Consider the following 26,822-nt stretch of genomic DNA (forward strand, 5'->3'; position numbering starts at 1 on the left):
TCCGCAGACCCGCAGCTCGTATAGGTCAACCCAGCTCACATGTCCACAGACCCGCAGCTCGTATAGGTCAACCCAGCTCACATGTCCGCAGACTCACAGCTCGTATAGGTCAACCCAGCTCACATGTCTGCAGACCTTATAGGTCAACCCAGCTCACATGTCCACAGACTCGCAGCTTGTATAGGTCAACCCAGCTCACATGTCCGCAGACGTTATAGGTCAACCCAGCTCACATGTCCGCAGACCCGCAGCTTGTATAGTCAACCCAGCTCACATGTCCGCAGACCTTATAGGTCAACCCAGCTCACATGTCCACAGACTCGCAGCTTGTATAGGTCAACCCAGCTCACATGTCCGCAGACCTTATAGGTCAACCCAGCTCACATGTCCGCAGACTCACAGCTCGTATAGGTCAACCCAATCACACACCGAGCATCAATAGCTATGTGAACCTCAGACCTTCAGGTTATATACAGGAAGCCAACTCTGAAGTGTGTGAAAGTTCCAGCATTTATCAAACTCTCACACCATAACACAACTAGGCACTCTAGTCTAGAATTCACGTCTTGGTTCTCGGGTTGCCATGCCAATCCCACCTGCACTGCAGTAGAGGCAATCAAGCTTCCCCAAAATATAAAACTCAACTCGCCAATCCATGAAAGGTCCCACCCGTCAATGCCTGCGCACCTGACTAGTCTGTGGATGGGTGCAATGGGACAGAAGGCGCCGCCATGTATGTACCATACATGCTCATTGCTCCTGCACATGGGGCAAGCCACTCTTTTTCTGAATTGTCATGGACTCATCAGAACTCATGTGAACCCGCCCTGGCAAACAGATCAAGCTTCACCGAGTGTCCCACAAGAATGTCCCATCCCAATATAAAGTCAACGTGTCTTAAAAAAAGGAAAGAAAAAAAATAATAATAAACTGACTCAGACGGTATTACCCAAATGGACCTTTTACAATTGACCTTCTGCACAATTGACCTTTATATTATTTTTATTTTATATATGTACTGGGTTGGTTTTGGATTATAAATATAAGGGGATAGGGTGGGGGTTTTGGATTGGGTGGGGGGAGGGAGGGTTCCCCCCACATATATGTCCTAATTGTTCTAAATTAGGGCGATTCTCCCAAGGTCAATTGTGAAAAGGTCAATTAGTATACACCCCCTCAGACACCTTCAAAGGGGCACTAGACAAGATCAGTCTTTACTGCTCTGTCCAGTGTGCTTTTGGGGCCCGGGTACCTCGTTTTGTTACTCTGCTGCGACCTGGCTGACTGTTGTCCTATGCTCATGTACTCAAGGAGACTTTTCTTGGTGGCTGTATGCACAGGCAGCTTTGTGGCCCCCACCAGAAAAGGCCTGGAGTGAAACCTGACCCAGGATCAACTATCATCTGGTGTGGCGGCCGACTGCTGCATTCTGACATGTACCATGAAAAGCTTTTTGCTTCTGGGGCAGCAGATGTCGGGGAAACATCCTAGTGGAACCTGAAAATACTTTCTCCAGAACCACACTGTCTCATCTAGGGATGAGACCCACACACCAACAAGATCCGAGAAGCTTGGCTTTCTTTGCGATCACCTTCCTGGCACAGTTCTGCATGAAGGCAGAGGTTACACGAGGATCTAGTCCACAAACAGTCAACCATTCACCCATTCCAGTAATAGCCGGGCTTACCTTTCAGCCACCTCTGCCCTTTCTTCCGAGCGCTCCAGCTCTCCCTCCAGAATGACGAGCTTGCGGGCCACCTGTCAATTACGGCAGAAAACAGGGGGGGTGGGGGGGTCAATGTAGTCAAATGTGTTACAAACCCCTTACACTAGCTCCTCCCTTCCCAGGCTGTCAAAGACACAAAAAGTGGTCAAAGAAACCCGGCCACTCCGGTTCCCACCGATCATCCACGCGCAGACACCACTTACGCATCCATACGCCATCTGCCAAACCCCACTATGCCGCTGGCTAATGGTACATCTTGCCCGGAATCCTTCAGACTCTTGCAATGCCTCATGAAGAGGGTCAGTCGGCCACTAGGGGTGAGCAAAGACCCTGCCCGATCAGTACCCACCTCCTCGTATTTGCGGTCGGCCTCCTCTGCTATGTGTTTGGCCTCTTTCAACTGCATCTCCTGGATCTCCATCTTCTCCTCGTCCTTGGTGGCTCGGTTTTCAATGACCTTCATGCCTCTGAGGAAAAAAAAAAAAAACAACCCATTGGGATCCAACCGGCCAATCTGAAGCCCAGAACATCACGGCCCACTACCATCCAACCCGGCCTTAAAATCTCACACACGAACCAAGTGTGACCAGGTCTGCAACCAACCCTGGTCTCAATCACACTCGGACCAAGAACCACTTCCAGCAAAGGGGCAACAACCAGATCAGCAGGAAGCTATGGCCTCAAAATCTCACGCAAATTGACATCCAAGGTAGACGCATTAGTACACAGATTGGCCGGCTGCAATTGTCAAGCTTATAGAGATTTCTTTTAATTTCTTTGTGCTTATATAGTGCCCTATCTCCAGAGTGCTGACCAGAAGTAGTCAAATTATGTCAGTCTATAAACAGTGCAATTAATGCATAAGAAGAAATAAAATGGGGTTTCAGTTAAGTTCAAAATGAAGAGCAGAGTGTAAGGCAGAGGTCCGCAATATTTGGCTCTCCATATTTTTGGACTACAACTCCCATGCGCCCTGACCATGGTCAATGCTAGATGGGCTCATGGGAGTTGTAGTGCAAAACATCTGGAGAGCCAAAGGTTGCAGACCACTGGTGTAAGGGAACAAATAGATGGAGGGAGGGAGAGCATTCCAATGTTTGAGAGGGAAGAGCGAGAAGGAAGGGAAGCGTGATTGAGCACAGGGAGGTTGTGGGACTGAACGAAGAAATAGATTGCGAGGGAAAGGGGCTAGACGGTTGGTACAAGGATATAAGGGGGGCGAGACGGTTGGTGCAAGGATATAAAGAACAGAGATCAGGATATGGCATCCTATAAAGACATTTCAAAACAATAGAGAGGAAGTTATATTTCGGATGGTTTTGAAGGGAAAGCCAACAAAGCGAGTGAAGAGCCTTAAAAAATAGAGCTATAGAGAGACTTGGTGATGTTATCCACCAAAGATTTTGGCTGGATTTTAGCTGGTCGTAGCCCCAAGCCCCAATATTCAAGATGGAACCCATTGTTTCCTGTGGAAAAGTCAATCTGCCCGTCAACTGCGTGCACATAAAAAAAAATAAAAATAATTAAACCTCGATTTTGGACTCTCGCAGGGACCGCCGGAAGTGGGGAACTAGGTCACATACAGACATCCCCCACACATCAAATCTTAGCAATACCAAGCGATGCAGTGTCCCATACAAGCCACTCTTCCAGTACAGTTTCATTTGTTTTACTTTCGGGTACTTGTAAAAGAACACCGGAAAGTCCCAGTGCTAGCGGAAAGGACAGGCCGGGGAGTCCCGCACCCAATGATGGAAATAGTCACGGCATAATGGCAAAGGCCGGTTTTATTAACAATCCATATAAAACGGGGACAGCAATAAGCACACAAGTCTGCAAAGCTCTCAAAGTGTCAATACAGAACAATGAGTCATAGCCGACGAAATACCACAATCTTAGTGGCAAAAACGTATGGGGTTGTGGGATTGGTTAGGGGGGGAATTGTGTATTTCCATTTGTTTATTAAGCGTCAAAAGCCTGTAGGCATCAAAGCGCTACACAAAAACAGTGAATCAAAGAGAGACCAACTAATACTCAAAAGGGAGGGGGGGGGTCAAAGCAGCAGCCCCAGCAGCAACCTGCCTAGGCAAATAGCAACCTTTTCAAGCTTTTCCTGGAAACAAGGGGATTCCTTTCAGTTTGCATGTTTCTAGGGAGCTCATTCCATGCCTGAGCCATCAAAACAGAAAAGGAGCTACAATCCCTCTGGATCTATTGAACCGGGGAATACAGAGGCGTAGTGTATCGGAGGACTGTAAATGACTAGCTGCCCTGTACATTTCCAAAGTCTCTTTTAGGTAGGAGGGTGCATTTCCGAACAAACATTGATGTCGCTTTGGGCGCTTTGAAACAGTATTTTCTTATTGTACAAGGACCTAACGAGCAAATAAATAAGTGTCCTAGGATGAGTATCTTAAACTAAACCCTCTCCAAAACTGGGAGCCAGTGAAGATCTTTCCTGGCCGCAGACACCCGTTCTCGCCGGGCAATGTTGCACCACAGTCGAGCCGTGTTATTCTGGATCCTCGGTCGTCTACATATAGTTTGTGTACGAGTTTGTCTTTTCATTGGACAGGCCTATCTGATGGCCCCACCTTGGGCCACCCCTAAAATGATAAAGGCAAAAAAAGACATTTTAGCAACAGGTGGTTGGCTGATGCAACATTACAAAGCGGCATCATAGTGAGATTTTAGATTGGTTGGCACTGGCCTTACCATCTATGAACACTTGGCAGGTCATCAGCACATGAGCAAAAATAGTGGCACGGGGAGCGGCATTCCAATTAAGTAAGAAACATTTCCCAGGCCACCTGCCAGGGTGTCTAGCTTTGAACATGGCCTTGTTCAGTGCCTCTCATTCTGGGACTCTGTGGGGAGTCGAGGCAGGTGTCTGTCTGGAGCTCAATGAATGTACACTGTTCTCCAAGAACAGGTGACGTGTGACGAGACCACTTTTTGAATTATTCTGCTAGTCTTTTATTAAGATTTTAGCTCCTATTAATACGGGTGTCTTTACCCTCTCCAGACACTGGAGATTTCTTCAAATTTATTCTTCTTTCAGTGTTAACCTTCTAATGAACTGGCACTTGGCATTGAAAGGCCGTTTATTCTTTTACCTAACCTAAGAGGAATATGCCAAACGCTTAGGAATTATATTATCTTCTGTTCTCGTCGGCGCCATTCAAACCTCCCTTTCACAGCACCCTTAGAGAGGGCTGTGCTGCCAGTGTCTGGCCTGCAAAGGTCTGTATTTTCAGTCATATCTCACCTGCAGCATCGAAGACTTCACATTAACTCGAACGTGGCTTTTCCGTCCATTTTATTCAAAATGGCCCCTCATTACCATTGCATTTCTACGTTTAGCAAGTTATAGGTCGTATACGCGTCAGTCGTTCGTCTTGCATTTCAGCTTATACTTTGATTATGTTACTTCCGTCTATATGGTGCAGGTAATATTCTTCATGTCTAAATGCACGTTTGACCCCAATGTCTGTTTCTTCACGGTGAGGGAATACTTGCGTCAGGTCTACTCTATCTTCGTGTGTCAGGTGCCAGAGGTCGCCTGCTCTCGTCATCTTCATTTCTTTTTGAGTTTGAAGATTTAACTGAACATGCTATGCTGGTTCTCTTCTTCCATGGTTCCAAGATAAGGTTGGTAGGGTTGGATTAATGAATAGCGTTTTTTTTGTACTTGCGGTATAGAGGCGGGGACGGGGGCAGACGTGGGCGAGTGATCTTATGTGCATATTATTTTTTTATACGGTTTATACAAACCTTTGAAAATACAAAAGGTGCACACAAGAGAAAACAAAAAAAAAATGGAAAGACGACAACATGCAGTTTTTCCTGCATTATCCCTTTCAACATTGAGTCTTCAAGTTTTGAGTACATCAAAATTTCAGCAGGTCCTGTTTGACATCTGTGATTTTATCCAGAAGTTTTAATCGTCAATGACCTGTGTTTTATTTATTCGAATCCACTGCTTGTGGTAGACATTAGCTCCCAAAAGGAAAATTGGGGGGATAAATAAGTTTTTTGTTTGACCCACTAAACATAATTTGCCACCATTCTTCACTACTTAGTTATGGGTGCCTTTCAATGACTGACACTAACAGTTTTTGTCCTTTGGGATCGTATGGCACCACAAAACAGGACAAGATGTTTTAAGGTTTCCTCGTGTCGAGTACAAAATCTGCAAGTTGTGTCCCGATTGCGTTTTTTTGTCCATATCTCTCCTTAGGTTTAAAGGCATTCAATCAGAAGCACAGGAATATGGATCTACGCTAAGGATCCGGGAAGTGTTGCACGTATGCTGAAAGTTCATTGTACCTTCTCGCTTCACATGGTGCATACTTCATCAATCTGTGGCTTGCCCTTTGCTCTCCAGTTGTAATCCAGTCAAGCCTCCAAAGTTTGTTTTTGACTGAATTCAGATTGCATTGGAGTGCTAAGCAGTCAGTTTCCAGATCTTCCAGCAAAATTTCACATCGTCGTGACCAAAGAGCTAGTAAGCTTTCTGCTCTACCATTTCCAGGATTTTGCAAGATTTCAAAATTGGGGAGAAACATTGTGCAGTGTGGGTTTGCGATAGAGAGCTAGCGTGTTCCAGCATGATCGTGCATTAATAGATACGAGCCCTAACCCATATCGTATGCACACTGTTGCGGTTCCCTTCGGAAGCTGTAGAACCTTTGGGCAGAATAGGTTTGTAAGCGACGCCCATAATTCAGATGCGCAGCCCAAGGCACACACAACTCCAAAGATCAGAGCCGGAACCACTTTTTGGTTGTAAAAGTTTATTAAAAGGTCACAGGGAAGATTTCCCTTATGTGCTCATTAAGGTATTCACAGGGGTTGAGCTACGTGCGGCAGCTAGATATCCCAATGAGCAGAACTTTGTCATGGTGGTCAGTCAAAATCTCGAAAAAAACATTTCGAATGCCAAAAATGTCGAATTACTCTTTATTTTATTATATATTTATTTTGGGGTCCGGGATTAAAAAAAAAATATATATATTTTTTTAAAAAAAAAGTGGATTGGGGGTACCCACCCAATTTCGAATAAAAAACGGCATTTAAAAAAAATGCAACTTTTTTGAGATTTTGACTTTCGACTTTTTGAATATAAACCACCTTTCATATCCTGGTCAGCGCGTGCTGGTTATGGTCACCCGCCTTGAGCCACGCGATATCTATGCCCCACTTCTTGCATAAGAGGGTGCACTGGTGCACTTCATAGACATGGGGTAGTTAACCTGGGGGCCCGTTGACACCATTTCCCCCCATAGCATGCCCAACGCTCAGGGCGTTGAAAATTGTTTCTGAACGAATGCCAAGAATCTTAATTCAACCCACATACTGAAGCTGGGACTACTCAGTTCCAATCGTCGAGTCACCCCTTGGAGCGCTCTGGCCCAAACTCAATCGCTTCCTGAAAAACACATGCTGGATACGATCCAGGGCTAAAAACAGTTCACGCTGCCCCAGAATTAACAGCTATACGAAACAGCCGAATGGACCTTGGCCTCCATAACCTGGATGCATTTATTGAGCCGGTAGCCACCGAAACTATAGTAAAAACCTTGTCAGGCCTTTCAAGCTGGTCCATAACCTATTTTCCACCAACTCAAAGTGCGAAGTCCAGGAGCAATTTCCTGAAAAATCAACCCCTAGGTAACAAATAAGTGCTCTCTTCTTCGATCTTTACATTTCACCAAGTAAATATAGGTTTGTTACTACCAAAGACCATCATTTGTGTCTTTTGGAAAGATTACCCCCCCCCCCCCCTGCACTTGCGGGATCTCCACGTCACCTGGCCTAGTAAGATCGGTGTCCGTCTTCCCTCTTTTCCCCTCCCTTACCTCGTCATGCCTTGAAACACTTGTGTACAGATAGGTGCGCTATAAACGCCATATCATATCATTCAAAATTAAACTATTTAACTCAAAGTAGCTAGCTGCGTAACTTAAGCTATGACCTAGTCCCTTCAGTGTAAGGTTGAGTAGCATCAACAGCGTATAAGAGAGTAGAGGAGACAACTCTCGACAACTGGTGATATTAAACATTCCGGTTGAGTGTGAGGCTTTGAATCTGAATGAAAAATAAAAAACGCAATAGGACCATTGGACAACCCTGTGCCACCCCTTTATTGATTGCAAACTCTGGACACCACTTGGCCATCCTGATCTAACAGAGGCACTAGTATCTCAATAAAGACAAATGTTCCGCTGCAAAAAGGCAGTGGGCACGCCCAGTTCATGGCGTTTACTCCACACCTGGGCACAATCCAAAGAGTCAAAGGCTTCCGCCAGCTCCAAGAAGCCTGAATATACTCAACCACTTCTTAGAACAATGTACTTTGACCATGTTTTAAGAACGAAAGCACGATTGCTTGTCGTAAAACCTTTTCTAAAGCCTGCCAGGTAGGTGGGTAGTGTATCATTGGCCACTGCCCATTTAGCAAGCTTGGCTGCCAAACAACTGGCAAAGATCTTAGAAGAGCTATCTAGCAGAGACGTAGGTCGATAGCAGTGGGAGAGGAGTGGGGGGGGGGGGAAAAAAAAAATCGGCATGCAGGCCTTTAAAACAGGTATAATAATACTCAAGAACCAAGTAGATGGACGAACCAAGTAGATGGACGAACCAAGTAGATGGACGAACCAAGTAGATGGACGAACCAAGTAGATGGACGAACCAAGTAGATGGACGAACCAAGTAGATGGACGAACCAAGTAGATGGACGAACCAAGTAGATGGACGAACCAAGTAGATGGACGAACCAAGTAGATGGACGAACCAAGTAGATGGACGAACCAAGTAGATGGACGAACCAAGTAGATGGACGAACCAAGTAGATGGACGAACCAAGTAGATGGACGAACCAAGTAGATGGACGAACCAAGTAGATGGACGAACCAAGTAGATGGACGAACCAAGTAGATGGACGAACCAAGTAGATGGACGAACCAAGTAGATGGACGAACCAAGTAGATGGACGAACCAAGTAGATGGACGAACCAAGTAGATGGACGAACCAAGTAGATGGACGAACCAAGTAGATGGACGAACCAAGTAGATGGACGAACCAAGTAGATGGACGAACCAAGTAGATGGACGAACCAAGTAGATGGACGAACCAAGTAGATGGACGAACCAAGTAGATGGACGAACCAAGTAGATGGACGAACCAAAGTGTGCGCAGTCATACATGAAATAATTCCAGCAAGATTGGGGCCCACCAACCCGGAAACCATTTATAAACGTCTGACGTAATGCTACCTCGTGAACTGAGAAGGTATCCCTATTGGAGAAACCCAATTTCCAGACAGAGGAAGACCGCTGCATCCACATTAAACAGGATGTCCTTATAATGAGACGCTCACCTGGATGAGGAAATTAAACTTCCACCCACTTGTGCATGGCTAAGGAACCCCGAGAGCCACAAGGTTCCAGAATCCCTTCAAATTATTTCCAATGATCGCCTTGTCCAAAAGACCCCACTGCTTCTCTGTGAATAAGCTGGTTTGAGATTAGGCAAATTGCCTGTTGTCATATTTGTGTCCTTTGACGCGGCACACCGTTTGAATTTAGCCATACGGCATTACATATTATTTCAATTGATATAGGGATGCAAAGACTGGGTAATTCCGCTCTCTGTGTCGATCGGTGCTCAATGTTAATCTAGAATAAGTTTGTAGCCGATATCTAGGCCGTGATCTTAAGCAGCCCCAGGTAAAGAAAAGGCATACCCATGGCCCCGAGGCCAGTGAACAATGGCTATACACCGGCAGGCTCCGACTCCGGGTGTGCTACAGAGGTCCTGGAAGGCCGGCTTTCTGCTTCACAATTAACTTTGCAAATCCCAATTCCGCATCACTGCTGTCCCCCTATGAAGTCCTGCTGGTTTCTCTTGGGTTCAAGTTCAGGGATAGACTCTTGCGGCTGTGGCTACCATCTTTCAGGCGCATGCGCGCATCGGGTGAACTTCCAGTATCCCCAGTAAACTAGAAAACCTGTGCAACTCGCACCATTACACCATTTAGTGTTTGCATTCTAAACGGGACAGGCAACTAGCCAGGACCTTGTGTTGGCGTTTTGAAGTGTTGGAGGAAGCACTGTGTAGCTGAAAACACTGGAGCCAAGTCCCTGCACTTAAGCGCCCAGGCCCAGTATCCTGCTTTGGCTGACGGTGTGCATGAGACAGTGTGCCAACGAGTGCATGTTGCATCTAGTACAGACAAGCCGGGGTGGACTCGGAGCCAAAGAAGTGTCCATGGAAATGGGTTACAAAGTGACCCCATATTATGGTTGTCATATTTCTGCATTTTAAATCCCTCTGTGCAGCAGGGGCGAGACAGTTCGATTTAGAAAGACCGCTCTGTGCGGTAATAGAGCGGACTAAAGCAATCTTTAAAAAAAAAAAAAAAATTATTAATATTATACTGCAATAGAGAATCTAGCGAGCAAGCCAAGGCCACTAAATTCGGTTTGTGGGGGGAGGGGGGGGGTCGTCCCCTAAGAAGATTTGGGGGGGGAAAAAGGGGGTCCAGATTTGTACATATATAATGATGTACAAGTCATTATGGATACCAAAAAAATGACATGAATTATTAAGAAAAAGCAATAACAGTGGAAACTTTATAACAAATTATTTTCTTCAACTGTATCTGGGGAGGAGGATATATGGAACGATGAGGGCCGTGTGGACGAGCGAGTGCAAGAGGTCCAGAGAACCAGGGTACCCGCAGAAACGAGGGCTGTGCTGCTGAGGCACCCAAGGAAATCTTCAGTTTTCCTTACTAGGCCAGTCCATCCGTGCAGACTGGTGCGTTAGCGTTACAAGGTCTGGACTGGCATTTGCTAGAGGGAGTAGGAGGGAGGAACAATAAATACTAGAGGCCTGCAGGCTTTGGCGAGTTAGAAATCTTTAAAAGAAGGTGAGTTGCTGCCAAGAAGTAAAGACGTTTGGAGCAACACGCCCTGCGTCAGGTGGTCTATGTGCATCGGCGCCCTCTACAGTGGCAATGAGGGCACATTAGCAATATATGCCGGCTACAGAAACACAGATGGTCCTCAATGCCCGCTCCCCATCTGGCTCACCATGATTCGCCACATCCGAACCGGATTTAAACTGCTCGCATATAGCCAAGAAGCCTAGTTCGACGCTGTTGAACCGCCAAGAACAGCGAGATGGTATTATTGACTGCCAACTGCCTGGGTCGTCCATCTTTGGGCCGTAGAGAGCGGTTACGTCACCCGTAATCCCTTTTCTCGCTCAAGAACATATCCTTTTACAAACATTGTGGTTATTAATTGCCTTTCACGCCATCTCAGTACCCAGAGAACGGCATCCTTCCATCTCTTGCAGATTCTGTGTTCTTTCCACAAGGGGGGGGGATCTTTTGTTGCGTTGTTCCATTTCGTTATTTTTGCATATGGTGTGTTGAATTAAATATAGGTTTGGAAAGCACTTTTGACTGGGCATACCTTTATTTGGACTGTTATACTTTGCTGTTTGGATATCGACTGAACCACATTCACACCCCTCTTGAGAATACAGCTTTCCCTCGGCCACGTTACCACAGAAGGCGAAGGAGGTATATCTCCTAACTGTGTCCGTTTCACCTCTATGATTGGGATCACTGTTGGCTTGTAGCAGTCTGAGGGCAGAGTACGCGGTTTAGCCACTACTCATCCTTGTACTCCTGCAGGGCAGAAGTCATTTCGTCACAACCTTTGGAAGTGCAGACTTAGGCCCATGAATTGTTTGAAGAAAGGGCATGGCAATTTGTGGGGGCAAAGCCATTCTGGGTGAGGATCAGACTTTAGGGGTTAAGGGTTTTGGGGAAGGGAGTTGGGAATACTCAACATGGCTGGCCATCTCAATAACAAAGTTAGTGCATGAAAGGTTCACCGTAGAAATCCTTCATACAATTAGATTCAGCTGGAGCGCGCCCGACGGGAAACTGCATCTTCTTCAGAAGGGAGGAGCTTCTGCTCAAACTGTCCGCTCCCTGTCCAGCGCCAATAGGGGAAATGCACAACCGCAAGGGTTAACTATGAAATACTGGTGGGAGGGATGCTAGGCCAGGAACCAGAAGGCTCAAAAGTGATGACTGAAGACATTAAACTTTGAGGCCTTGCTACGAATGGTGAGGTAATGTTCTGAATACTGCATGTTTTTTTTTTAAAGCAAAATATTTTCTCTCTGAACAGGATGCCTTACGGCGTCCCATTCATGGAGAGAATGCTACACCAACATGGCCGCCATGGAAACGGAAGGCAGGGCTCCGTATGGAACCCTTCTTCCATTTCCATGGTGGCCACAATGGAACAGAAGCTGATTGGAGCAGCAGCGGCTCAGTTAAGTGGGATGGGGGAAATAGAGAGGGGGGGGAATAAGAGGCACGGTGGTGGGTCATGGCAGGCAGGGGAACAGCCATCAGTCGGCTTGGAATACAGGCTGACACTAGCGGTGTCAGCCCACGTTTCGAGCTCCCCGATTGGCTGGCGCCCCCAAGCAGGGTGCCAATGGTAGTTGAGTTAGGCAATATTTCCAGAGGAAATTCCACCAAACTCGTCTTCAGATATGCATCAAGAGCTATGCGGTGGATGTTGTTTAGAAGACTGGTAGCAAGGCCTCTAAAATAAGGTGAAGGGTGCGCCCCATGACAACAGTGGCATGGGAAGCTTTGGGGCTGCTTGGGAAAAGGCCTTACACCGCCCTATGCTTTGACCTCAGTATCAACCCAAATAGAGGATACCCAATGTGGTGCGGGCGGCGTGGTCGTACAATACAAGAGCTGCCTGGAAAGAAAATCTCTTGGTTTGTCACACCACGAAGCAAGCCCCCCGATGGCAGGTCACAGAGGGGTCCCTCTGCAAGCCAACTGGATCATCAGGTTATACTATTGGAGCGTACACACGCAAAGAAGCGATTTCAAACTCCAGCCATATCTCTCCCAGACACAAGTTAACACAAGCACATAACGAAGCAACCTGAAGCCATACTAATCAGGAACCCGACATGGATCTTGTGGACAAAGGCCACGCACTCAATACACCATATATATATATATATATATATATATATATATATATATATATATATATATATATATATATATATATATATATATAGAAGAGTTTAGTTACAGAGAACAGTTTCATGGCTCCATGCATGGAACTTCCTGCTCTGCAACACAACCACAATACACCACGCAACAACGCCCATCTTCCCTGCCCCTATAGGCCACGGAGGTACCCCTTGCATGACATGCAAGCCAGCACCCATCGGCATGGATAATCCAATAACATGCCAAGTATGACGCAGATGGATCTATGCTCGTCACACACACAGGCCAGGGGACCACCCCACACACACAAGGATGGCAAAAGGTTCAACGCAACTCCACAAAACCCCAGTGCTGGATGTATGTGTGGGTCAAGTAATCGCATAAACTAAACATAGATACCCCACACAGAGAGGGATCACACACACACACACCTCCCCCCCCCCCCCCCAATGATGTGGCTAGGATTAACACAGAATGGAGCAATTCCAGCGCAGAAGAAACCATTTAACTTTGGTCATTCAATCTCAAAACAGATGTACTCCCAGGCTGTGGGAGGAGCCAGTGACTCCCAGACTGGGGGAGAGGAGCAATAGGATTCCAAAATGCAATACTTTCCTTCAGTCTTTCCCACTGAGAAAAGGAGGGGACATTAAACGCTGCCAACAATTGAAAAAGTTTGGTGGCCAGCCCCATCGGGCACTCACCCTGGAGGCTTCCATCCCAGAGACCCTCCTCCTTATTTATGGCATCCAAAGATGCAGGTGGGGGCTGGGAGGGGCAGGCCCCGTGCCTTACCGTTCACTCTCGTCTGCAGCTTTCTCCGCCTCCTCCAACTTCAGCAGGGCAGTGGCAAGGCGCTCCTGGGCACGGTCCAGCTCCTCCTCTACCAGCTGGATGCGGCGGTTGAGCGATCCCACGTCTGCCTCGGCCTGTCAGAGGGACGACAAAAACGACACACTGAAGGAACGGCACACAAGAGGCACAACACCAAGGCACGCTTCAAACCCACGTGCAACTGCTTGAATGCCTAGAGTAGACACAACTGAGGGATCCGCTGGGACCAACAGCAGTGGCTTCTTATTGCGAAAGGCTCCGTGGCCATTACTATCATTTCAGTGGACAGTTCATGAAACACATTACAATGTTGCTTTCCCAGATCATGCAGCCATGTCTGCTTCAAAACAGAAGCACACAAATTGCACACACCGAGATTCTGAAGCTACTGGACACAGCACTGTGGATGCAATTAGAAGTATGGCTTTTGAGGGGACAGAGTAGATACTGGGGGGGTTACTGACAGGGGATATCGTTGAGGTGGTCGTAGACCCAGTCTGAATGAATGTTGATAGGTCTGCTCCTGTTCTACCACTTATGATCAGCCCATCCCACCCCTGATCAGCCCATCCCACCCCTAGTTGACCATTAGAACCAGATGTCTTAACCTATGGAGACCCACGGCAGATGTAAATTCAGATGCTTTTTTGCAGATGAGAGCATCCAAGTCCATAGATGGGTATAGGGCTTGCCCGCTTGAAGGGTTAACCCGAGTCCACAGTGGGCAAAAGGTCTTCCAGAGGCCCCATCATTCATGCACAGAGAGAAACGTGGCAACACACATAACCCGGGCACAGACATAAGAAGCACGCTGTACCATGCCATGTGTGCAACATAGGTAGCACCAAACCTCAAATTAAAAATTACTAATTAGAAGGAGAACTGAATTGCCAAAGACTGCAATTTCTACTAAGAGTGCAAAAAACAGGTACCCCAAGGTAAACACTGGAGGGGGCGCGGGACAAGGGGTTACCACAGGGCTCCAACTGCACCCATAACACAGGCACTGAATTAGCCACCGATGTCAGCAGACTTGGACCACCCAAACAATTCCATGTAGGGCGAGATGCACCCCTTTGCACCAGCAATACCCCAATTCAGAGCAGACTAGGTCCCATATAAAGCTGAACTCAACTGTCACCGCCCAACCTGCCCTTCCGATTGCAACTATAGCCCACCACAGAACCAAAACTCCTGCTACGGGAGAGGAGGGGGATAGGGGGCGGGGTTTAAAAACCTGTCCTTCATGCACTGCCACCAAAGGTGGCATTAAAAAAAATGTTTAACAATGTATGGTATCAGGGTGCACGTTTAGTGTGTGCATTGCATCTACCTTCAGGAAGCAACTGAGAACTTTACAAGTTATGTGGGAAAGGGCCCGGTGAGGGAAGCAGATTGCAAGGGATCAATAGAGAGCCCCGCCAGTCTAATAACTGCAACCGATGTACAAGCAGTGGGAGGAGGACACCTCAAGTCTCTCAATAATTAGCATTTATATAGCGCTACGAACCCTCAGGCATCTGCTGCTTATTATTACCCACGGTGTGTGGTGCTCATTTATCGACCTCGGAAGGATGAAAGGCTGAGCTTGGCTCTGCCGGGATTCGAACCTGCGTCAGCAAGCTCTGCACAGATGTCAAAGCGAACGCTCTACTCGCTGTGCTGCCGGACCGGCTATATATGATTTGCACATGTTTTACTGTTGGGGTAAGAGTTGGGACAAAAGAAATTAGCACCAAAGACAGTCCGCCGTATATGTTGACAAGTATTGCATGCTTGAGTCACTGTCCTAGACGTCTGTGATCATTCTTATGCGCCCCAAATGATCTTTGATTTGTATGCACAGCTGTCAGATCACCACATTGGTGCTGCTTGCCCCATCCCCCTTCTTATAGGTGATTTATTTACAGATTTAAACCGATTCCTTATGTACTAAGCCAGTGATACGTGTAGGGACAACCACTGGATACAATGAAGAGCATGCAGAGGGACTCAACGTGCACATGTGAAGTCTCAAGTTGTGTTGTTTGGGGGAGTCGGCCATGGCCGCAAGCCTCCCATTTCCATTTGTCCCCCTCCCCCGCCAGTAGGCCACGCCCAGCAGGATTTAGCCCGCACTCAACCCTTCTCAATGTCACTGGGCCTAGTACAGACATGCCAACCCTCCCGATTTAGGCGGGAGGCTCCCGCTTTTGAAATGAAAAGTATAGCAAAATATTGCTATTTTTCACGTACTCCTGCCTGAAATAATTGTAGCCCCAATGCATGTCTATGGGGAAATTAATTTCTCCTGAATTATCTCGTGCAATCTCCCTCCTAGGTGCCTCAGAATGTTGGCATGTATGCTAGTAAGATCGTTGTTTTGTTCTCCCCGGTTCCCCTGCCTTGCCTTGCCGCGCTCTGAAACATTTGTGTACGAGCGCGATAGAAATAAAATATCAACAACACTGAGACCACATCTCATTGTTGGAGCACCCCATCCGCTCATTTCTCATCCCCACTCTTGGCCAGCCTCAATTCCCCCTTTTGTTTTAGTGTCGCAATGGAGGAGGAACATTTCTGCTCCAATACCGTGTTTTGGGTCCACAAAAGGTAACCTCTGCAGAAGTCGGGCCCTCTCAACACCGTGAAGTGTCCCTGGTCCCTCCATAGCTCTCAACCATTTGAGTCGCAAAAGCGGGTGAAAACACCAGATTTTGTTTTTGGCGGGTGAGAGGCCCATTGAAATGAATAGGCCTGCAGGTGAGTCCACTCTTTACAAGGCGGGTGACACCCGCCAAAAGCGTGTGAGTTGAGAGCTATGTCCCTCTGACGAGGCCTCCTTCTAGGCTTCCGAGAGCCTAGTACTGGACGGCCAGGCCCACATCTTTCTTTCTCAAACACGGTCCAGAGGTGTAAGAGTTAATGAGCTCTCTAACTTGGGGGGGGGGGCGGTTGGGGGCGGGGTAGGGTCAGAATTCCCAGAAGAATTCCACTTTTACAGGAATTCCAGCAGCTGGAATGCATTCCCCTTGAAAGGCCCGCGCGCTGTTGACAGAGCACGCGGCCGCACGGCTCAGGAATGCGCAGGCGCCCCGCCCTTCCCGTGCCCTGGAATCGCTTCACCTCACACCGGAAGTGGACGGGCCCGCGGACATGTGCCCCAGAAAGTGGATCCAGACGGTGGAGCGGAAATGCTTCCTGCTAATCAGGCCTCGGAATGTGGGGCCTGGAGAGCTGGGGGGGGGGGGGGGTGGGGGGAGGAGGAGGGAGGGAGGGAGGGAGGGAGGGCGGGGGCTTGGCTGTTATAGCTACTGAAGAAGTAAGCTCGGGAATCCGGCTTCACGAGGCGGACTTTATTTTTTGTGCTTTTATTAATTTAGACTTCAGTCGGATCATGGATGAAAACGCTCGCAGACCCATTTGGAGCGTGGGGGTGTGACAAAAATTCTATTGTGTCCAGAAGTAGCTCTGGCTGAGAGGTGGGAGTACAAAAGGCCTCTATGCGCTATTTTCTGACTTGTACCAAAATGTAGGTCACACGTTTTTTCAATCCCAAAAGATAAAAATACATGAAACCACTCAATAGAATTAATTTCCAAGCAATGCTCTATACAAATGTTTTTTTTTTTTTTATTTAAGATATTAATGCCCCACCCTTTCAAGGAAAGCAGGAGTTACAAACTGCATATATACTTACAAGTTAAAATGGAAAAGAATACGGCAGCAGTGAGAAAAACAGGCAATCAGTGCAAGAAAAAAAAACCCAAAAATAGCCTCGGTTTTTGGCCAAGGTAGCAGTCTCCGGGGAGCAAGGTCAGGCCTGCGAGTCTGGTACCTGGAAGGCAAGGAAGTCCATCTACCCTACAAGTTGACTTCTTGATTCAGTTTATTGAGGATATGATTTATTTATAAATCACTTAATACCCAGAGCTTTCGAAGCGCGGACCCGGGGATTGAACCTGTGGTGCTCCATGTCGCCTTGCTTCCAAGGCGAGCACGTTGCCCCTGAGCTATCCTCCGATGGCTGAACTGCGTGAAGCCGGCCTGCACTGTGTCTTCAACACGCTTGTGGTGTAGGTCGAAGGTATGGAGTTGGCTGAGCGGGACAGGATTACCGTGGTGTTGGTCTTCCAACGGATGGATCAACTTGGTTCGGTCATGGTTTCAGCGTCTTCAAGTCGGGGCGGCGCAACAGTCTCACATGCACGTTGTGATCGTAGCAAGCAGAAGACTAGTGACAGTATCGCAAGCATTGTCCAGGTGGCACAACAGGGTTAGATTATAGCTTTAAAAAAAAAGTCAACGTGGGAAAGCATAACGGACTGGCGCCTCAACGTATGGTCGGCTTGAAGCTCAGACGGTGGTCCTCCTCATCGAAGTTTAAATGCAGCTCTATGGATTATGCCACTGTGCTTAGGGATCTCAAAGGTCCCCACCAGAGAAGCACACAGCTATATCCCTATTCTACTGACCCCGCCCACGTTGGCTGAAGTTGACCCGGACACTATATCCCTATTCTACTGACCCCACCCACGTTGGCTGAAGTTGACCCGGACACTATATCCCTATTCTACTGACCCCGCCCACGTTGGCTGAAGTTGACCCGGACACTCTCCCGTGCCATCAACGCCATCTACCAGGTCATCCAAGCGTGGATGGCCCAACACGGCCTCTGCCTAAACGATGAAAAGACAGAGCTCCTCATTCTTGGTTCACCACAAAAACTCACTAAACTCAACCCTGCTTTCAAGTCTTTCACCATTGATGGGAACACCATCCCTATTGCCAAGGACACGAAAACCTTAGGGATTTACATCGACTCAACCCTATCCTTGACTAGACAGTCCAACGCAGTCTCATCTGCAGCAGCGTATACTTGCAAGCTCATCACCGCCTGTCGCCCGTTCCTAACCACTGCCAACTGCGTAACCTTGGCCAGGACCCTCGTACTATCCAAGGTCGATTACTGTAATGCCCTCTACCTAGGTACTAATCTCCGCAACTTAAACAAGCTACAAATTGTCCAAAACAATGCGATCAGAGCGGCCCTTAACATTCCCAGGCGCCAGCATATATCTGACACCAGGCGCAACCTGCACTGGCTCTCTATCCCACATCGCATCTCCTTGAAGTCCCTGGCTCTCACACACAAATGCCTCCACAACCAAGCCCCTCGTTACCTGGCAAACAGATTCTCTTTCCACAATTCCACCAGACCTCGCAGAGCAGCCCAAGCCAACTGCCTTGTCATCCCGCGTTTTAATCTCCAAAGATCAGGTGGAACCAGCTTCCCCATCCTGGCAGCCAAACTTTCGAACTCACTCCCCAATGACCTTAGAGCAGAACCTTCCTTCCTGAAATTCAAACACCTTACCAAAGCTTGGCTATCCTCCCAAGACAGCTAATACCAGCTTACTGCCCTACTTGCACTTTGACCTACTTCGCATCCATTATTAACTATCCTGTATATCACTGCCTTATCTATATGCGCTTGAATGTATACTTTGTAAATTTTGTAAAACTTCTTGTAATACTCCTGTAATACTCCGTCACATGCCTTGTCTTGCCTTCATCTTGTTGTAACTAAGTTAAGCGCCCGGTTGCCCTTGGGCCTGGTGCGCTATAGAAATAAATAAAATACTAAATACTAAAATACACTATATCCCTATTCTACTGACCCCCGCCCACATTGGCTGAAGTTGACCCGGACACTATATCCCCATTCTGCAGACCCCACCCACATTGGCTGAAGTTGACCCAGATACTTCCGTTACATGGTCTCTCTTTGGGTACAGAGGTTTCCTCGTCTCTTGGTCCTAGGCCGCAGCAGGAACTTTCTATTTTTTCTTCCATCTGGTGTCCCTTATGTTCTTAAAGGCGAGTCCACATGATTTGTCGAAAGGGATGACGTCTTCTGCTAGAGTTCTCTCTAGCAGAAAGATATTCCTTCAACAAATCTCAGTTCTTGGGTTTTAAACCGAGACAGTCATTGGCCGCGCCTTACAGGCTCAGACTGCCACACCCTGCAACGCCTTAGCCCCCCGTTACCCGCAGGATTGACAAACCTTTGATATTCTGGAAAAAAAAAAAAACTGAAAACAGTCCTGTTACAACAGATCTTCTGCTGCCTCCCAGCCCTTACTTTCCAGTGATGACCCACAGGCGCTATATACACATACCAAATCAAATCAGTCGGTCGGTCCCTCCAGGCTATTATTGTGCACAGTTCTGAGGCATCGCAGGGCTTAACTGCATCGTGCCACCCTGGCCTGAACAGGTCAGCCCATCTGGGCAAGCTCTTATACCGAAATGGGTATTAGGCCTTGTTACGAGAACGGCAGTGTGGGTGGAAATTGCAGTAAAGGAGGGGTGCGGGGGTCATTTGATTATTACTTGAGGAGAACCATCTCCGGTTCCGGAAGCAGCTCAAAACCTTCCTCTTTGCTTCGGCTTTCACTCCCCCTCTCCCCTTCTAAATTCTTCACTGAAACTGCACCTGGGCCACTCTCACCAACCTCGGTCATTGGCCCAGCCACTCTCCACTTGCACTGCCTCCCTGGCAACCCCTGCACTGCGGGATTGTCTCTGTATCCCTACAGCCCCCCCCCCTTCCGAGCACTTGTGTGCACTTACCTTGCACCTGCCACCAGCTGGCCCCATTTATTTTTATTCTACTTACTTGTACTGCACTTCCCCTGCTCTCCCTCCCCTTGCACTTTCTCCCTTCCTCCTACCCCTGCGCGATCTGAAGGACACCTGGCCTAGTAGGATCGTTGTCTGTCTGCCCCTTGTCCCCCCCCCCCCCCTCCCTGCCTCGTCGCGCCTTGACACACTTGTGTATAGGAGCGTTACAAATGCCATATCATACCACCGGGAGTTCTGGTGGAGGGTTTACCTCCAGAAAAAAGCAGTAGGTAAATCAGCTACTTTACTGCTATCAACTAAGAATTACTGCAGTGGACTAACACCCAGGGAAATTTCCCAAAAATCCCCATGGTGCTCCAAGGATTCCAAAAACGGGGACCAGCACCGCTGTACCACTACTTGTGATCCCGTGGTACTGCCACGGAACCGAGTGGCTGCAACGGTAATTCATTTTGGCGGTAATTCTGCAGAATTACATGAAAACTTATAATCATTCCCCATTGAACCCTCCTGGGAGGTACACAGGCAGCCCCTTCCCTATCTGGCATGCTATGTACAAAATCCAGAGGGTCACACGCGTGTTCTTCCTTGGCGCTCTACCGCGCCGATACAGGATTCAGGCCCCGACCAACCGGTCCCACTAGAGCATGTGTTTAAGATGAAATCAAGGGCATAACCACAGATCAGCAATCCAAGGGCTTCCTTAATGGACTTTCCCACGCAATACCCAACCCCCCCCCCCGTACCGCCCAGGTGTGCTTCTACACCAGCCTGCAGCTTTACAGATGTTTTAGACTGCGACACACATGATACCTGCCTCATTGCCTACACTGATGGTGCGGGGGTAATGGGAGTTTTAGTCCAGAACATCTGGGGCCCCAAAGGTTGCAGATACCTGTTCTACAGAGATGCGCCCTCTCCAGCGATAGCTTCTCAATAAGTGTGGCCCTTAGTATATTTCCCCCCATGATCCTTCACTACGTCCTATGTCTCATATTGAGTAGCCGTACGCCAGGACAGGTTTCTAACAGGAATCTGTGGCACAAGTAGATTGCACCGGCCAGGACCCCCCCATCCCTCTGGGACGTGCTTGGTTACAGATGTGTTAACCCCAACAGGCCCATCTCTCCTAGGTCCAGGTCCCAAGCGGCCGGTCCCTCACAGGCCCAACACTCCCAGGTCCCAAGCAGCCGGTCCCTCACAGGCCCAACAGGCCCATCTCTCCTAGGTCCAGGTCCCAAGCGGCCGGTCCCTCACAGGCCCAAGTCTCCTAGGTCCAGGTCCCAAGCGGCCGGTCCCTCACAGGCCCAACACTCCCAGGTCCCAAGCAGCCGGTCCCCCACAGGCCCAAGTCTCCTAGGTCCAGGTCCCAAGCAGCCGGTCCCTCACAGGCCCAAGTCTCCTAGGTCCAGGTCCCAAGCAGCCGGTCCCTCACAGGCCCAACACTCCTAGGTCCAGGTCCCAAGCAGCCGGTCCCTCACAGGCCCAAGTCTCCTAGGTCCAGGTCCCAAGCAGCCGGTCCCTCACAGGCCCAAGTCTCCTAGGTCCAGGTCCCAAGCAGCCGGTCCCTCACAGGCCCAAGTCTCCTAGGTCCAGGTCCCAAGCAGCCGGTCCCTCACAGGCCCAACACTCCTAGGTCCAGGTCCCAAGCAGCCGGTCCCTCACAGGCCCAAGTCTCCTAGGTCCAGGTCCCAAGCAGCCGGTCCCTCACAGGCCCATCTCTCCTAGGTCCAGGTCCCAAGCAGCCGGTCCCTCACAGGCCCAAGTCTCCTAGGTCCAGGTCCCAAGCAGCCGGTCCCTCACAGGCCCATCTCTCCTAGGTCCAGGTCCCAAGCAGCCGGTCCCTCACAGGCCCAACACTCCTAGGTCCAGGTCCCAAGCAGCCGGTCCCTCACAGGCCCAACACTCCTAGGTCCAGGTCCCAAGCAGCCGGTCCCTCACAGGCCCAAGTCTCCTAGGTCCAGGTCCCAAGCAGCCGGTCCCTCACAGGCCCAAGTCTCCTAGGTCCAGGTCCCAAGCAGCCGGTCCCTCACAGGCCCAAGTCTCCTAGGTCCAGGTCCCAAGCAGCCGGTCCCTCACAGGCCAGTTTTTATACAGATGAACGGAATCTTCCAGCCTATAGTTCTCAGGCTCCAATCAGCCCTGCTGCCATAACCCAGGGCCTGCCAGCCCATCTCATCCCACGGCTGTATATGTCGTTACAGATACAGGACCCAGAGAGTTGCCAGCCTCGGGGGGTGATTCTGTGCAGGTCCAAGGTTTCCCCCTTCGAGCCATGCTGCTCTAGTAGGACAAAAGAAACAGTGGGGTGAGACAAAGGGGCCGATTCTAAAATTAGGGAGGGCTTTTAAGGGTTTACCCGTCTCATATTTGGGAACAAGTCACGTTTTGTCTCGTTTTACCTGCCAAGCATTGCTTCTTGATAAACACAGGCTCCGGCAATTGGAAGAAGCGCAATAGAACCGATGCGTCCTGTAAACTGTGTGTACAATGCAACTAGATCAATAACAGAACTAAACAGAGATTGTAAATAAATGAACAATACACCTTGAACTATATCAACAGCATTAAGACTAGAACTATACAGCTTGAAGAACAATACAACTAAAAGATAAACAGAATTATGCAAACAGTGTAACTGGGATAGTACTACAGAATGTAAATACCTGAAGAAAACAGCTACAAGAACAGTGTAAATATAAATACCTGCTGAATACAGCTACAAGAACAGTGTAACTAGAAATAGAACTATACCAACAGTGTAACTGGGATAGTACTACAGAATGTAAATACCCGAAGAATACAGCTACAAGAACAGTGTAAATACCTGATGAATACAGCTACAAGAACAGTGTAACTGGAATAGTACTACAGAATGTAAATACCTGAAGAATACAGCTACAAGAACAGTGTAACTGGGATAGTACTACAGAATGTAAATACCTGAAGAATACAGCTACAAGAACAGTGTAAATACCTGATGAATACAGCTACAAGAACAGTGTAACTGGGATAGTACTACAGAATGTAAATACCTGAAGAATACAGCTACAAGAACAGTGTAAATACCTGATGAATACAGCTACAAGAACAGTGTAACTGGGATAGTACTACAGAATGTAAATACCTGAAGAATACAGCTACAAGAACAGTGTAAATATAAATACCTGCTGAATACAGCTACAAGAACAGCAACTAGAAATAGAACTATACCAACAGTGTAACTGGGATAGTACTACAGAATGTAAATACCTGAAGACTACAGCTACAAGAACAGTGTGACTAAAAGAAAAGTAGAACTATGCCAACAGTGTGGCTAGAAGAATACCAAAAATGAGAAGAACAATGTAACTGAATGAACACGAGAAGTATAGACAGACTATACCTTTACGATCATCGACAAGCTAACCACATTACCCATAGGGCAGGGAGTGGCTAGCTCAACAAGGTATCCCTCAAGTTTGAACCCCGACTGGCTTGACTCAGCCAGTCACCCTTCCGAGGTGCGCACAGTCAGTAATATTAAGCACCTTCGTCATAGCGCTTCCTGCGTGGGAGGAATCTGCGATGAAGTGGTATACATTTGTAGAGGGACGAGACGGGCCTCAGAAATGGGGCATTCACCAACAATCAGGTTCACCAAGTAACTAATAAGGAAATTAAATAAATAAGTAAATAAAAACACAGAAAGTATACCAACAACCCAAATACAAATACTACAACTAAAAGGACTATATTAACAAGGGAAACAGTTACTATCTGAACCCTGACACTATACCATGTATGCCAACACCATACTAACAATAACCGTACAACCAATAGGAGTGCGTGATCACTATCATTATATGAACAATGCAACTATAGGAGTATAACAACTATATAAACATAACAACGCAACTATATCTGCATCCTGGCTCTAGGAGCAATGAAATGTGTAAATGCACGAACAGAGCGGTAACTACAATCAATGTAACATTGTAAACTAGACAATGTGTGACTATATGAAGTGTGTGTAACTATAAACTTGTTATCTAACTAAACAAGCTCTGTAGTTCTGCAAACGTAACTATCCAATGAGGCACTGGGGGTGTCCTGAACAGTTCATTTATTATTCGGCCAAATAACGAATAGTTGTTTTATTAACAAAACCACCAGGCAGCCCTCTGTACAACCAGCCAGTTGCACCAGCTAGGCCCAGCAACCCAAGTGCAGGGATCGAAATTAAGATTGGATAAGCAGGCGCTACAAGCAACTCCTGGCTATCTAGCATTAACCAGTGAGGGGAAGCTACGTCTCGCAACCGGGGAGCTAGTGCATAGAGTTCCGCAAATCTAACTTCCACATAAGATGCAAACCTATTCTGTTGGGTTTTATTTGGGACCTCTTAAACTTTAAATATTGTATAGATGTGTGTCCTAATGTTTATTTATAGATTTTTCTAAATGCACAGAATGAACTTCACATGGGTGTGTTGGCTCAGCGTCAGTTGGCCTGCAGAGCCAAAACTAGCTCCTGGTTGCTGTTTGTTTACGCTAACCAGGCTCGTCTGGTCTACAAGCAGGAGCTAAATGGCTCCCAGCTCCCCTCAATGTCGAACGCTGATGTGGTTAAAGAGCGACCGAGGGTAGAAGGTACAATACCGTTACTACTGGGGGCCCCGAATCCTGCGGCCCCCGTTCAGGTGCGGGAAGTGGGAGATGGAATTCGCCAGTACCAGTGCAGAGGGCCGAGCAGATGCTGCCAGTCCCATGTGGCGGGGCAGCAGGGAAGAAACCTTCACAGCAAGGTGTCGGGGAGCCAAGCCCGCCTGCCAGAGGAACCGCCCCACCAAGTAAGCTGGCGGGCGGGGATGAAGCAGGCACAGCAGCCTAGTTGGTGCCCTGGCAGTGACACTTACTCGATGCAGTGTCCTGCTGGTCCCGGGTGGAATGCTTCCTCTTCTTCCTCATGGCTGCTGAGTGAGAAATATGGAGCCTTCCTCCCAGAGTTCTTATTTCCTCCCCGCCCCCAAGAGCAAGAGTCGATGCCCTCTACCCAAACAGGCAGCCAACATGGAAAGTGCCCATGGCGGCTGCCTCGTCCCCAGTCCCACTCTTGGTGTTCATGTCTTAAACAGAGAGAAGATAGCTACTCATAGAAAGGATGCCCGAGAAGACAGCTAATCATAGAAAGGATGCCCAGCTATTCATAGGAAGGATGCCCGAGAAGATAGCTAATCATAGAAAGGATGCCCAGCTAATCATAGGAAGGATGCCCAGCTAATCATAGGAAGGATGCCCGAGAAGATAGCTAATCATAGAAAGGATGCCCGAGAAGATAGCTAATCATAGAAAGGATGCCCAGCTAATCATAGGAAGGATGCCCAGCTAATCATAGGAAGGATGCCCGAGAAGATAGCTAATCATAGAAAGGATGCTAATCATAGGAAGGATGCCCGAGAAGATAGCTAATCATAGAAAGGATGCCCAGCTAATCATAGGAAGGATGCCCGAGAAGATAGCTAATCATAGGAAGGATGCCCGAGAAGATAGCTAATCATAGAAAGGATGCCCAGCTAATCATAGGAAGGATGCCCAGCTAATCATAGGAAGGATGCCCGAGAAGATAGCTAATCATAGAAAGGATGCTAATCATAGGAAGGATGCCCGAGAAGATAGCTAATCATAGAAAGGATGCCCAGCTATTCATAGGAAGGATGCCCGAGAAGACAGCTAATCATAGGAAGGATGCCCAGCTAATCATAGGAAGGATGCCCGAGAAGATAGCTAATCATAGAAAGGATGCCCAGCTAATCATAGGAAGGATGCCCAGCTAATCATAGGAAGGATGCCCGAGAAGATAGCTAATCATAGAAAGGATGCTAATCATAGGAAGGATGCCCGAGAAGATAGCTAATCATAGAAAGGATGCCCAGCTATTCATAGGAAGGATGCCCGAGAAGACAGCTAATCATAGGAAGGATGCCCAGCTAATCATAGGAAGGATGCCCGAGAAGATAGCTAATCATAGAAAGGATGCCCAGCTAATCATAGGAAGGATGCCCAGCTAATCATAGGAAGGATGCCCGAGAAGATAGCTAATCATAGAAAGGATGCTAATCATAGGAAGGATGCCCGAGAAGATAGCTAATCATAGAAAGGATGCCCAGCTAATCATAGGAAGGATGCCCGAGAAGATAGCTAATCATAGAAAGGATGCTAATCATAGGAAGGATGCCCGAGAAGATAGCTAATCATAGAAAGGATGCCCAGCTATTCATAGGAAGGATGCCCGAGAAGACAGCTAATCATAGGAAGGATGCCCAGCTAATCATAGGAAGGATGCCCGAGAAGATAGCTAATCATAGAAAGGATGCCCAGCTAATCATAGGAAGGATGCCCAGCTAATCATAGGAAGGATGCCCGAGAAGATAGCTAATCATAGAAAGGATGCCCAGCTTATCATAGGAAGGATGCCCAGCTAATCATAGGAAGGATGCCCGAGAAGATAGCTAATCATAGAAAGGATGCCCAGCTTATCATAGGAAGGATGCCCGAGAAGATGGCTAATCATAGCAAGGA

The 26,822-nt window shown here is 47.9% G+C and overlaps 1 protein-coding gene across 8 annotated transcripts in view; it reads right to left on the reverse strand.

Moving 5' to 3' along the window:
* The window catches only part of LOC138511197 (tropomyosin beta chain), a 208,846-nt gene that overhangs the window by 18,381 nt on the left and 163,643 nt on the right, over positions 1-26,822 (reverse strand). For all 8 annotated transcript variants that reach the window (XM_069626718.1, XM_069626716.1, XM_069626720.1 and 5 more), the window contains 3 exons: positions 13,597-13,730; positions 2,076-2,193; positions 1,688-1,758 (listed from right to left, as the gene is read on the reverse strand). In XM_069626718.1, coding sequence (XP_069482819.1) covers positions 1,688-1,758; positions 2,076-2,193; positions 13,597-13,730 — 323 coding nt within the window. The remainder of the gene's footprint in view (positions 1-1,687; positions 1,759-2,075; positions 2,194-13,596; positions 13,731-26,822) is intronic.

The sequence above is a fragment of the Ambystoma mexicanum genome, chromosome 6p (genome assembly GCF_040938575.1).
Source record: "Ambystoma mexicanum isolate Mex_15411 chromosome 6p, UKY_AmexF1_1, whole genome shotgun sequence".
NCBI lineage: Eukaryota > Metazoa > Chordata > Amphibia > Caudata > Ambystomatidae > Ambystoma > Ambystoma mexicanum.